The following is a 13,914-nucleotide window of genomic DNA, read 5'->3' on the forward strand; positions in this document are numbered from 1 at the left end:
CTAGCTTCTATCTATCAATCTGTTGTTATCTATCTCCTATTTATGTTATCAGTGTTGTTCCCCATCCTCTTTAAGGCTTTTGTTGGACTTCCAGCTCCCAGACTCCTAGACTATTGGCCACCTGGCTGGGCTTCTGGGTAGATGAGTCCAAACGCTCTTAACGGGTCAGTAGTTTTTGGGTACCAGTTTTTATATGCACCACGCGCACTACACACCCAATCTATGTATCTATTAATCTATTATTATTTAGTTTATATCTCTCTCTCTATCTATCCAGTTGCGTCCCCAAACCGTGTTTTAAGGGCTTTTGGCTCCAGCTCCCAGATCCCTGACCTATTGGCCAACGTGGCTGAGGCTTCGTGGAGATGAAGTCCAAAGCTCTTAAATGGCACGTTTGGGGACCCGCTTTATATGCACACGCGCACCACCCCAATCTATGTATCTATCTATCTCTTACTATTTATTTATATTCTATCTATCTTCTATCCTATTCTATCAGTGGTTCCCCAACCGCTGCTCTTTAAGGTGATTTTGGACTCCCGCTCCCCAGACTCCCTGGACTCTATTGGTCCAACCGTGGCTGAGGCTTCTGGGAGATGACGTCCAAAAGCTTCTTTAAAGGGCACCAGCTTGTGGACCAGTTTTATATGCACACGCGCAACACACCCAATCTATGTATCTATCTAATCTCTTTTATCTATTTTATATTTACTTTATCTTCTCTATCTTCAGTGTGTCCCCAAACCTGCCTCTTTAAGGTGATTTTGGATCCAGCTCCCAGAATCCCTGACTCTTGGCCAAGTGGTGAGGCCTTCTGGGGAGTGAGTCCAACAGCTTTAAAGGCACCAGTTTGGGACCCCGTTTTATTATGCACCGCGCCACCGACACCAATTATGTATTCTATCGTATCTATTATTTATTTTATTATATCTATCTATCTATCTATCAGTGGTTCCCCAAACCGTGCCTCTTTAAGGGATTTTGGACTCCAGCTCCAGAATCCCTGACTATTGGCCAACGGGGCTTGGGCGTTCTGGGAGTGCCAGTTCCTAAATGTCTTCAAGGGCCCAGTTTGTTTTATATTACAGTTGTGTGTGTGTTTTCCCCTTTTGATTTTGTTTCATATTTTCTTTTAACTGAATGATGATAAACATTATATTATATATATATATATATAACATTTTTGTAGCTATAGTGCACCAGTGTACATGGTTAAAAATCAAATAATTAATTTAATTATTTAAAATAATTAATCTGTAGCTCCGCTCTGCTGATAGCCCTTGGCTGAAGGCGGGTTATCAATACCATATACAACAAACAAACAATTAAATTCTAGGGGATGTTGAAAACTGGCCCTCTCAATCATAGGCCCCGTTTCGAAACGTTGCTCATCGGCACTTGTTTCGGATTGCGGAGGGGGATTTTTGAAAATCTGTTTCCGTATTGAGGAGACATCTTCGAGATGTGACCCAAGTCTAAACACGACATTCGTTTTATCTGTCGTATTATGGTAATTGCAGGGTTAACTTTAATGCCAGAGGATCGCACTCTCAGAAGAACCCGCACGATAGGCGAATGGATCATGGTCGTCCACCTAAGTTGGAAACGACTCCAGGCACACAACAACCACAACAGTAATATTACTCATGGAGCGAGTGGTTTGTGCGCGTCGGACCATCGTGCAACGCAAAGGTCTTCGCATCTCAGCCCCATTTGGATTTGGGGGAACATTTCGTTATTTCAGAATTCCCAGGTAGAGAAGACTTTCACCATGGAACAGTTACAATGTTCGACTTGTAAGAGAATCGATCTCTCCTACACCCCCAGGAAGACTATTTATTGTTATGAACTGAGCATCTCCGGGTTTGGGATGGGCTCCCTTCTTTGGATGGCTCCCATTTTGGGGGAAGTTTTAACTGTGTTCTTCCTGCATTGTCCCTTTTGGTTTGCTTATCCTATGTGTATTCTTGAGTCAACTGTGGAGGTGAAAGCCCCGCTGAGCCTTTCAGCCAATCACACCGCATCGAACACTCAAGGAGACTCTGTACGACACGACACGGGGTTCCGTTTAATTCAACCGCATCCGACAACGCAACCAATTTGATCCAATTTTAACCGGGATTGGAGTACAAACCGTAATCGGCGTTTAGGGGTTAATGTACAGAGTTCTTAAAATGCAAGCTTATGAACCTATCCCTATGTTTTTCATGTCATTTCTGCCTCTGGTACCAAATCTGTTGTTAAAGAAGTCGTGCATCCACTTTATTAACAGAGACATAACAGAATCATACTAGAGGAGAGATGGGAAAGAAATCAAAGTTGTTGTTGTTGTTGTTGTTGTTGTTGTTGTTGTTGTTGTTATATCTGAATATTTAGAATAAACCATTGTGGATACACAGTCATATATTCTTGTTCTTTTTCTGTCCATAGCAAGGGAACAGCTTTCCACCCGGACCGTATTTTCCATCCCAAACTTATGTGAGTATCTTGAAGCTTGAGAGTGATACAATGGGATACAGTGAGTTCTCTAATTGTTTTAATTTTCTATGTGGTATTTAATTCAATTCAATTTAATTTATTGATTCAATTGATTAATTTTCAATGTGGCAAGGCAGTATTTGGAATGGCCAAAGTATTTCTAGGCAATTGTGAATGGGTCAGACTTGGACCAGGGCTTGACTAAAGAGGTGAAACGTCTGACATTTGGAAGCCATGGCAGGATATTTCTTAGTTGGAGTCTCTTTTCTTGCCATTTGGTTTGCATTCTTGTCTCAGAAGCGGAGCTCTGGCGCCGCAACAAACCACAATCCCCACAATCCCATAGCATTGAGCATCAGACCGGATCATTTCTGCAGTGTGGACGCAGCCTTTCCTATATATTTGGTATATTGGACCAGGAAGTGTTGGATCTTTGGACAGACTCTCACTTAAAGAGATGTGACCATGCGCATGGATGGTCTTTTTGGATGCTTGGTGAAGATTGGGAGGACAACTGAAACAAAAAAGGATATTTGCAACCTGATGCTGCATTGATTTGGCCTATTTTGCTTCTCTTTCCACAGTCGATGCCTTATCGCAATCAGATCTTTGGAGGCCTTTTCCCATCCAGATCTATTACACTCTCAGGAATGGTGCCACCAAATGCAACCAGGTAAATCGCCAAAAATCAGATTTGCAGAAGAGGATCCTGTCTTTAAAATGGGGGCTTAATAGATCTTTTGGTTCCAATCTGCTTAAACTGATAATATATATATATATATATATATACCCAAAATTTATTTTTATTCTTCTCTGTTTTAAATTCTGGGATTTGTAGTTTTGCGAGACATTTCGCCTTATCTATCAGAGAGAGCTCTGGAGCCACAACAAACTACAATTCCCAGGATTCCATAGCATGGAGCCGTGGCAGTTTAAATGGGGTCGAACTGGGTTGTTTCTGCCACTGTGCGGATGCAGCCTAACTAGTTTCCGAGTGTTAATGTTGGGCTTGTGTCCACATTGTGTCGATTAAATTGATTTTGGGGTGCTTGTACATAGGTTCCACATCAACCTGAAGGCTGGGAACACCACCGCTCTCCATATAAATCCCCGGTTCAATGAGAACGTCATTGTTCGAAACTCCAAACTCAACAACTGTTGGGGGTCAGAGGATCGCCATCTCCCCATAGGGATGCCTTTGTCCCGGGGCCAAGCCTTCTCCGTAAGTAGGAACCCACTGAATCGTATATTCTTTGGTATCTCCTTTTATTGGTCTATGGCCGCAAATACATGCATGGACACGTCTGTTCTTTGCTTGTGCTCCATGAGGGTTGGTGTTGTCGTTGCATGACTTCAAGTCGTTTCTGACTTCTGGCAAATCCTTCAATGACATCTTTAGCCTGAGATTCTTTGCCATGGAAGGTCACTGGGGGACCCTTGTGCGAGTCACACTCTCTCAGCCTCAGAGTTGCAAACCTCAGGGTTTGCAAGGGCAAAACCCCTCTGAAGAAACTTGCCAAGAAAACCTTGTGACGACTTGAAGGCATGCAACAACTTCTCTTTTTCCTTCTTTTTCTTTCTCCTTCTCCTTCTTCTTTTTCTCCTTCTCCTCCTCTTTATCTGCCTCTTTCTCCTCTTTCTTTTTCCCTCTTCCTTTCTCCTCCTTTTTCTCCTTCTCCTTCTCTTTCTCTGCCTCTTTCTCCTTCTTTGCCTTTTTCTCCTTCTCTTTCTCTTCCTACTCCTCTTTCTCTTTCTCCTTCTCTTTCTCCTCCTCCTTTGTCCTTCTTTTTCTCTATATCCTTCTCTTTCTCCTTCTCTGCTTCTCTTTCTCCTTTTCCTCCTCTTTCTCTCTCCTTCTTTCTCCTCCTCTTTCTTCTTCTTTGCCTTTTTCTCCTTCATTCTTCTTTTAGTTCCTCTTTATCTTCTCGTCTCGTCTCTTTTCTTCTTTTGCTCTTCTCCCTTTTTTCTTTCGCGTCTTTTTTTTTTCACTTCCTTTTTCTTTTTCCTCTCCTTTCTCGCTTCTTTTTTCTTTCCCCTTCCCGCTTCTTTTTCTCTTTTTTCTTTCCCGTCCTCCCTTCTCCCTTTCTTCTTTCCTCTCCTCCCTCTTTATTTTTACTCCTCCTCCTCCCTCCCCCCTCCTTCCTCTCCCCCCTTTTCTACCTTTTTTCTTTCCCTCCCTTCCTTTTCCTTCCCTTCGGTTGCTGTTCCGCTTCTTTCTTGGTTTCTTCTTCCTTTCCTTTCCCCTTTTTTTCTCCTTTTTTATTCCCCCTTCGTGTTTTCCTTCCCCTTCTTTTCGTCCTCTTTCCCCCTCCCCCCTCTCTTTCCCTCCCCCCCTTTCTCTGTTCTCTTCCCTCCTCCTTTCCTTCCCCCCCCCCCACCCTTTTCCTTTCCCTCTTTCCTCTCTCCCCCTTCTTTTTCCCCCCTCCCCTCCCCCTCTATTTTTTTTTTTTTCCCCCCTTCTTCTTCCTGCTTTCTCCCCCCCGCTTCTTCCTCCCTTCCTCCTTCCCTCCCTTCTTACCTTTCCCCCTTTTCCCCTTTGAGTTCTCACCCCCTGCCGCCTCCCATCCCGTTTTCTCTTTCCTTTTTCCCTTTTCTCTCCTCTTTCTTCCTTTTTCTTTCTTTCCTTTCTTCCCCTATCTTTACTCTCTGGTTCCTTCCCCTCCTTTCTTCTTTTCTTTCTTTTCCCTTTTCCCCTTTCTTATCTTCCGTTCCCCTCTCTTCTTTCCATCCCTTTCGTCTTTCTTCTTTCTTTCTTCTCCTTCTCTCATCTGACCCTCTTTTCTTCCTTCTCCCGTTTTTTTTTTTGCTTATTATCTCTCTTCTCTCCCTCTTTTCCCTGTCTATTCCTCTTCGCTCCTTCTTTTCCCTTCCTCCCTTTCTTCCCCCCCCTTATTTTTCTTCTCCCCTTTTCTTCCCCTCATCCTTTTCTTTTTTTTTCTCTTCCCCTTTCTTCCCCTCTCTTCTTCTTTTCCCTTCTCTTCTCTTTTTCCCGTTCCCCCTTCCTTTTTTTCTCCTCCCTCTTCCCTCCTCTCCTCCTTCTACCTTTCCCTCTCTTCTCTTTTCTCCGCCTCCTCCCTTTTCCTCTTTTTCTCCCTCCTCTTCTTTTTTCCTTCTTTCCTCTTCTTTCCCTTTTCTTGTGTCCCTTCCTTCTTCTCCCTCCTCTACCCCTCCCTTTTTCCCCTTTTTTTTCCCTTCTTCCTCCCCCCTCTTTCCTCCTTTCCCTTATCCTTTTTTTTTTCCTTTCTTTTTCCCTTCCTTCTCTGTTCTCCCTTCCTTTTTTTTCGCCTTTCCTCTTTTCCCTCTCTTTTTTCCTCGTTTTTTTCCTCTTTCCTCTTTTCTTTTCTTTTCTTCCTTTTTCCCTGTTCTCCTCTTCTTCCCTCTTTTTCTCCGCCCCATTTTCTTCTTTTCTTCTCCCCCCTCCCTTTCGTACTTCCTTTACTTTTTCTCCCTCCCTTTCCTTTTTTCTTTTTTCTTTTCCCTCCTTTTGCTTCCCCTTTCTCTTGCTTCCTTTTCCCCTTCTTCCTCTTTCCCCCCCTCACCCGTGCTTCCTTCCCTTCTTTCCTTTCGCCTCTTCCCCTCCCTTTTCTCCTTTTTTTTTTTTTTTCCCCCTTGTTTTTTTTTGCTTTTCTTCATTCTTCCCCACTTTTCTTTCTTTCCCTTCCCCTCTTTCTCCCTCTTTCCTTTCTTCTTTGCCTCTTTTTCTGGTCTCCTTTGTTTCTCTCTTTTTCGTCTTTTTTTCTTCCCCTTTGCTTATTTCTGCCTCTTCCATCTTTCCTTTTCGCTGCTTCCTTCTTCTTCCTCCTTTTTTTTGTGTGTTTTTTCGGTTTAGTCCTTTCTTTCTTTTTTCCCCCCTTTCCCCCCTTCCTTTTTTTCTTCTTCTTTCATTTCCCCCAGCGCCTCCGCCTTTCCTTTTTTTTTTTCCTTTTTCCCCCCTTGCTCTATTTCCGCTCCTTCTCCTCTGTTTCTTTCCCCCCCTTTTTTTCCTTCTTCCCTCTTTCCCCTCTTCCCCCCTTTTTTCCCCCCCTCCCCTTTTTTGTCCCCGTCCTTCATCCCTTTTTTTTTTTTTTTCTTTCTTTTTTTTTTCTTTTCCTTTTTTCTTCCTCCCCGTTTCCCTCTTTTTTCCCTTCCTATTATTCCCCTTTCTTTTTCTCTCCTTCTCTCCTTTTTTTCTTTTTGTCCTTCTTTCCTTTCCCTCTTTCTTATCCTTTTCTTCTTTTTCTTCCTCTTCCTTCCTTCTTTTCTCTTCCTTCTCTTTTTCCCTCTTTTTTTTTTCTTCTTCCCCCTTTCTTTCCCTTTCTCCCCCTTCACTTTCTTTTTGCTTTCTCCCCTTTTCTCCCTTTCTTCTTATTTTTTCTTTCCTCCCCCTCTTTTCCCCCCCTTCCTCTCCTTTCTCCCCCCTTTCCTCATTCCCTTCCCCCCTTTTTTTTCTCCCTGCTTGTTTTCCACTTCTGCCCCCTTTCCTGTCTTTTTCTCCCGTTCCTCTTCCCGCCTTTTCCTCTTCTTTTTTTTTTTTCTCCCTCTCCCCTCCTTTCTTCCCCTCTCTCTTTCTGTTCCCCCTCATCGCCTTTTCCATCTTTTCCCCTCTTTTTTTTCCCCCTTTTTCCTCTCCTTTCTGTCTTTATTCTCCCTTTCTTCCTCCTCTTCCCCCTCTTCCTGTCCTCTCTTTCTCCCCCCTCTTTCCTCTTTTCCCAGGTCTCTCTTTCCACTTCTCGTTCCTCCCTCCCTCTTTCGCCTTCTTTTTTTCTTTTTTTTTTTCTCTTTCCTCTTCTCTCTTTCTTCTTTTTTCTCTTCCTCCGCCTTTGCTTTTCTTCCTCGCCTCTCCCCCTTTTTCTCTCCTTCTCTCCTTTTTCCCTCCCTCCCCCCTTTTCCCTCTTTTCTTCCTTTTTCCCCCCTCCTCCTCTTTTTCCTCCTTTTTTTGCTTTTCTTTCTGCTTTTCCCCTTTCTTTCCTCCTTTTTTCTTTTTCCTTCCTTCCCTTTTTTGTTCCTTTCTTTTTCCTTGTTTCCTCCCTCCCTCCTTTTCTTTTTTTTCCGGCCTTCCTCGTTCCCTTCTTCTCCCCCTTTTTCCTCCCCTTCCTCTTTTGGCCTTTCCTCCTTCTCTTCCCCTTTGTTTTGCTTTCTTTCCTTTTTTCTTTTTTTCTTTTTTCTCCCTTCCCTTCTGTTCTCTTCTTCCTTCTGCTCTTTCCTTCCCTCTTTCCTTTTTTTTTTTTCCGTCTCTTCCTTTTCCCCTTTCCTTCCCTTTCCCCTCTTTTTTCGCCCCTTTTCGGTGGTTTCTTTCTCTTTTTGCTTTTTTTTTTTTTTTTTCTTTTTTTTTCCTTTTTCTCTTTTCTTCCTTCCTTTCCTCCTCTTTTCCCCTTCTTTCCGCCCTTTTCTCCATTTCCCCTCCCCCCCCCCCCCCCCCCTCTCTTTTTTCTTTTTTTTTTTTCTTCTCCTCCTCTCCTCTGTTGTTTTTTTCTCCTCCCCTTTTCTTCCTCCTTTTCCTTCTTTTCCCTCTTTGTTTCCTTTCTCCACCCGTTCCTGCCTTTCTCCGTCCTCTATTTTTTTTTTCTTTTTTCCCTTTCCCTCTGCTCTTCCCCCCCCTTTTTTTTCTCCTCCCTTCTCCCCTTCCCCCTTTCTTTTTCCCTTTTTTTCTTTTTTTTTTTTTCTTTTTTCTTTCCCTCCTTTTCCCCTTTTTTTCTTTTTTTTCTTTTTTTCCCCTCTCTTTTTTTCCTTCCTCATCCCTTCTTTTTTTTCTCTTTTCTTCCTCTTTTCCTTCTTCCCTCCTTTCTTGTCTTTCTTTATTTTTTTCTTTTTTTTCTCGTTTTTTTTTACTTTCTCTCCTCTCCCCTTCCTTCTTTTTCTTTTCTTTCCCCCCCCCTTCCCTCCTTTTCCTTTCCCCTCTCCGTTTTCTGCTTTTTCTTACTTTTTCTTCCCTTCCTTTCACTTTTTTCCTTCTCTTTTTTCCTTTCCCTCTTTTTTTCTCCCTCTTTCTTATTGTCCCCCCTTTCCTCCCTGTCCTTCCTTTCTCTTCCTTCCCTCCTTCCTTTCCTTTTCCCTCCCTCTCCCTCCCTTCTCTTCATTCTCTTTCTTTTTTCCCTCTCTTTCTCTCCTTTCTTTTTCTTCCTTCTTCCCTTTCTTTCTCTTTTCTTGATCTTTCTCCTTGCTTCTCCTTTCCCTTTTCTTTTTTTCTCCTCTTCTTTTCCACCCTTTCCTCCCCCCCTTCTTTTTTTTTCTTTTTGCTTTCTCCTCGTTTTGCTACTTACTTTCTCTTCTCCTCTTCTTTTCTTCCTCTTCTTTCTGTTTTCCCTTTTCTTTTTTGTTCTTTTTTCTATTTTTCTCTCTCCTCCCTTTCCTTTCTTTTTTTTCTTTCCTTTTTTTTTTCCTCTTCCCTATCTTCTTTTCCCTTCCTTCCTCTTCTTTCTCCTTTCTTTTGTTTTTTTTTCTTTCCTCTTTCGTCCCCTTCTCTTTTCTTCTTTTTCTCTCTTTTTTTTTTCCCTTGCTCCTCCCCTCCTTTTTTCTTTTCCGCCGACCCTCTTCTTTCCTTCCTCTTTTCGCTTTCGTTGTTTCTTCCTCTTTTTTCTCTTCTTTTCTTCTTTTCCTCTTTTTTCTTCTTGCCTCCTTTGTTTTCCCCTCTCTACTTTTCCTCCTTTCTCTTTCTCCCCCTTCTCTTCTCCTCTCTCTTCCTTTTCCTTCTCTCTTCGTTTCTATTCTTTCCCAGTCTTTTTTCCCGTTTCCTTTCATTCTTTCTTTTTTTCCCCCCCTTTTTTCTTTTCTCTCCCCCTTTTTTTCCTTCTTTTCTCTTCTCCCTTGTTCTTCTTCCCCCTTCCTTGTTCTCTCCCTTTATTTTCTCTTTTCTGTGTCTCTCCCTCACTGGTTTTTCTCCTTCGCCTCTCCCCCCCTTGTCTTCTTCCTTTCTTCTTCTTTTCCTCTCTTTCTTTCCTCTTTCTCCTTCCTTCTTTCACCTTTTTCCTTTCCCTTTTTCTTCTCCCCTTCTTTTTTTTTTTTTCTTCTTCTCCCCCTTTTTTCTTTGGGCCCCCCTTTTTTTTCTTCTCCCCTCTCCCCCCCCCCCCCTATTTTCCTCTTTGCTTTCTTCTTTCTTCTTCCTTTGCCTCCCTTCTCCCCATGTCCTTTCTGTTCTTTCTCATTTATTTTCCCTTTCCTTCTCTTCTCTGTCTTCTTCTCCCCTTCCTCCTTTCCCCACCTCCCCTTTTTTTTCTCTTTTTTTTTTTTTCTTTGTTCTCCCTTTCTTTCCCCCTCCTTGCCCCCCTACTTTTCCTCCTTTTTTTTTTCCTTCCCCTTTTTTCTTTTCTTTTTTCTTTTTTTTTTCCCGCTTCTTCTTTTCTGGCTTTTCTTATTTTCTTCCTCTCTTCTCTTTTTTCCCTTTTTTCCTTTTCCCACTTTTTTCCTTGCCTCGCGCTTTTTCTTTTCTTCGCTTCTTTTCCCTCTTCTTCTCCTTTCTTTCCTCTCTCTCTTTCTTCCCCTGTTCCCCTTTTTTTTTTCTCCTCCTACTTCCTTTTTTCCTTTTTCCTTCATTCTTTTCCCTTCCGTTCTCCTTTCTCTCCTTTGCTTTTGTCTTTTCTTTCCCTTTTTCCCCCTTTTCCCCCCCCCCGCCTTTTTTTTTTTTCCCTCTTTTTTTTCCTTTTCCCTCTCTCTTGCCCTTTCTTCTTCCTCTCTTCCTTCCTTTTTTTCCTCTCTTTTTCCCTTCTCCTCTTGCCCTTTCTCTTTTTCCCTCCCCCCCCCCTCTCCCTCTCCTCTCTCCCCCTTTTTCCTCTTCCCCTCCTTTTTCTCTTCTCTTCTTTTCCCTCTCTTTTTCCCCTTCTCCCCTGTGCTCTCCACTTTTCCTTTCTTTTTCTCCTTGTCTTTACCTTTTCTTTTCCTCCCCCCTTTTTCCCTCCTCTTTTTCTTTCCCTTCTTTCCCTCTGCTTCTCCTATCTCCCTGTCTTTCTCCCTCCGTTTTTTCTTCTTTTCTCTTCCTACTCTCTCTTTCTCCTTCTTTCTCCTCCTCCTCTTTGTCCTTCTTTTTCTCTGTCTCCTTCTCCTCTGCTTCTCTTTCTCCTTTTCCTCCTCCTCTTTCTTTCTCCTCCTCTTTCTCTTTCTCCTTCTTCTCTTTCTCCTTCTTTGCCTTTTTCTCCTCTTTTTCTTCCTACTCCTCTTCCTCCTTCTCCTTCTCTATCTCCTTCTCCTCTTTGTTCTCCTACTTCTCTTTCTCCTTCTCCTCCTCCTCTTTCTTTCTACTTCTCCTCCTCTTTCTCTTTCTCCTTGTCATTCTCCTTGGAGTTTATCACACAGGAGAAATTTCTCTTAATTTCGAATGAAAAGAAACTGGGGCCAGAACGCATTCACGTGAATTTGCTAGTTTAGCGAAATTACGTGAATTCGAATTGTGTTCGAACTGACTTCCCATTGCCCAAAAATAGCTTGCCGTTGTCCAAAATTGCGTGTGATTGTCTATCACGCAATAACGTGAAACCCCATGATTGCGTTCAGATTGCCATTGGATTATACTTCCAATTTCCTTGTCTGATAAAACTCCCTTTTCTTTCTCCCCCCTTTCTCTTTCCCCTTCTCTTTCTGTCTTTCTCTTTCTCCTTCACTATACTTTCAATACATTCTTCTTTATTTCTCCCATTTACTGTTAAGATGACCTGCTGCCGTTCCCATTCCCCTCCGGTGAGACGAGGATGATCATGCAACTTCTTCCCTTGTTTGCTTTTTGCAGATTTGGATCCTCTGCGAAACCCAGTGCTTCAAAGTGGCTGTGAACGGACAACATCTCTTTGACTACAACCACCGCTTCCCGAATCTGCGGCAGATAGATCAGCTGGAGGTGGAGGGCGACGTAACGCTCAGCGGGGTTCAGATTTCTTAAAAAGAGATGTTTAGTTTGGCTTTTTTAAAATGCAACTTGCACAGAATTCTCCTTTCATTCCTACTTCTCCCAGTTGGAGAAGACCAGCTCCACTACGCTCCACAATTACCATTTTGCCTGTTATCTTAAATACTCAATAGGGTTGGAAAGAAGCTTTTCGAAAGCTCCCAAGTAAGGAAATGTTCATTCCCTCGCCAAACTGCAAATCCCAGGATTTTGTCCAAAGGACCCATGGCAGTTAAAGTACCACGGATGGGAATCACGCAATACTCCAGACGTTGTTGGACATCTCCGATGGTAGTAACTTTTTCCCTTGTACTTCATTGGCTATGCTGGCCAGGGCTGCTGGGAGTTGCAATCCAAAAACATCCTTGGTCTAAATCGTGAAACTTGGGGTCCGTCCGCAAGACACAACCAGATGTTTTGGACTACAGTTCCCAGTATTCCTGACAGTTGGCCAACCTAAACTTCTGGAGGAGCAAAGTCTGAGAACCGCTGGTTTATAGCAACAACTTCCCCACGACCATCGAGGTTTCTACACTTCTCACAAAGGCTCTTCCTCCATTTGGAAAGGTTGAAATATCTCTAAGGCTTGGTTTGTTGTTAATGCAGAGCGTTAAACTAAAATACGCTGGTCCTTTGGGTCCTACCTTTTTGGCTTTCGCTTTACCTATCCTTAAAATCCAGCCTCCTCCGAAGTATTTGTCCGAAATCGAATCTAGTTCCTGACGCTGACACTTACTACGCAGATATCAAAGTTTGGAGATAGGCGACATTCAAAGTTGGCATCGACTCAAAATGGTCGGAAGAGCGGCTTCTCTCATTTGCCCTTTAATATTAAAATTAGCCCAAGATGTGTACTTTTCTTAAGAGGCTTCGCCAATTGACATCCTCTCAAAATGTTTTATGTTCCAGAAACACAGATTTGCATTTTTAAATATGTATGTTAACTAGAAGATTAGGTTGTGTACTCCAATCCCGATTCTAAATTTGGATCACTTGGTTGCGTTGTCGATGCTTTGAATAAACTTAACCCCGTTCGTTCGTATCGGATGTCTCTGAGTTTCGATGCGTTGTGAGTTGGCTGGAAAGGCTCAGAGGGCTGTTCACCTCAATCTGAAAGACATTTGACTTCAAGAATACACATAGGAGTAAGCAACCCCAAGGGACATGCAGGAATACACAGTTAAAACATTCCCCCAAAGATGGCCATCCAAAGAAAGGGAGCCCATCCAAAACCTGAGATGCTCAGTTCATACAATAAATAATGTCTTCCTTGGGTTTAGGAGAGATCGCTTCTCTTGCAATTTGAATCTATTGGTAACTGTTCCATGGGTTGAGTTTCTCTTACCTGGGATTCTGAAATACGAAATGTTCCCAAATCCAAATGGGCTGAGATGGCGAGACCTTTGCTTGCCGATGGTCCGACGCGCACAAACCTCGCTTCATGAGTAATATTACTGTTTGTGGTTGTTGGGTGCCTTGGAGTCGTTTCCAACTTATGGCGACCATGAGTCATTCGCCTATCGTCGGGTTTCTTCGAGATTGCTATCCTCTGTGCATTAAATTACCTTCAATTACCGTATATATACGACAGATAAACGAATGTCGTTGTTTAGACTTGGGTCCCATCTCGAAGATGTCTCCTCATACGGACGCAGATATTTCAAAATCCCCTCCGCAATCCGAAACAAGTCCTATGAGCAACGTTTTTTGAAACGGTCCTATGATTGAGAGGGCAGTTTTTCAACTCCCTGAATTTTATTTGTTTGTTTGTTTGTTTATTATAATAATTAATTAATAATAATTTGTTTTATTTATATACCACTATTCCAAAGATCATAGCGGTGAACAGCAAGTAAGCTAATTAGCAAGTAAGCTAATTTGCCCCCAACAGTCTGGGTACTCATTTTAGCGACCTCGGAAGGATGCAAGCCTGAGTCGAGCTTGGGCCCTTTGCTGGTCTTGAACTCGCAACCTTGTGGTTTTGAGTGAATGGCTGCAGTACAGGCATTTAACCACTGCGCCACCAGGGTATTTATACCCCGCCCTTCAGCCCTAATGGCTATCAGAGCGGCTTACAATTATTATTTTTAATTAATTAAATTAATTATTTTCTTTTTTAACCATCACACTGGTGCACTATAGCTTACAAAAATGTTATATATATATATATATATATATATATATATATATGTTTATAATGTTTATTCATTTCAGTTAAAAGAAAATATGAAACAAAATCAATAAAGGGGAAAACACACACATATATAAAACAGAACTGTGCCCTTGAAGACATTTAGAACTTCATCTCCCAGAAGCCTCAGCCACGTTGGCCAATAGTCAGGGATTCTGGGAGCTGGAGTCCAAAATCCCTTAAAGAGCACAGTTTGGGGACCAATGATAGATACATAGATAGATAGATAGATAGATAGATAGATATAGATATAGATATATATATAGATATAAATAGATAATAGATTAGATAGATACATAGATTGGGTGTGTGTGCGCGTGTGCATATAAAACTGGTCCCCAAACTGTGCCCTTTAAGAGCTTTTGGACTTCATCTCCCAGAAGCCTCAGCCATG

At 42.5% G+C, this 13,914-nt stretch overlaps 1 protein-coding gene across 1 annotated transcript; it reads left to right on the plus strand.

Annotated features, from left to right (window-relative positions):
* The first annotated feature begins 2,369 nt into the window (after positions 1-2,369).
* On the plus strand, positions 2,370-12,371 carry LOC121916767 (galectin-5-like). The gene is made up of 4 exons (XM_042442201.1): positions 2,370-2,478; positions 3,063-3,151; positions 3,538-3,700; positions 11,174-12,371. The coding sequence occupies exons 2-4, from the start codon at positions 3,066-3,068 to the stop codon at positions 11,321-11,323; spliced, it is 399 nt and encodes a 132-aa protein (XP_042298135.1). The 5' UTR covers positions 2,370-2,478; positions 3,063-3,065; the 3' UTR covers positions 11,324-12,371.
* Positions 12,372-13,914: the final 1,543 nt, after the last annotated feature.

The sequence above is a fragment of the Sceloporus undulatus genome, chromosome 11 (genome assembly GCF_019175285.1).
Source record: "Sceloporus undulatus isolate JIND9_A2432 ecotype Alabama chromosome 11, SceUnd_v1.1, whole genome shotgun sequence".
NCBI lineage: Eukaryota > Metazoa > Chordata > Lepidosauria > Squamata > Phrynosomatidae > Sceloporus > Sceloporus undulatus.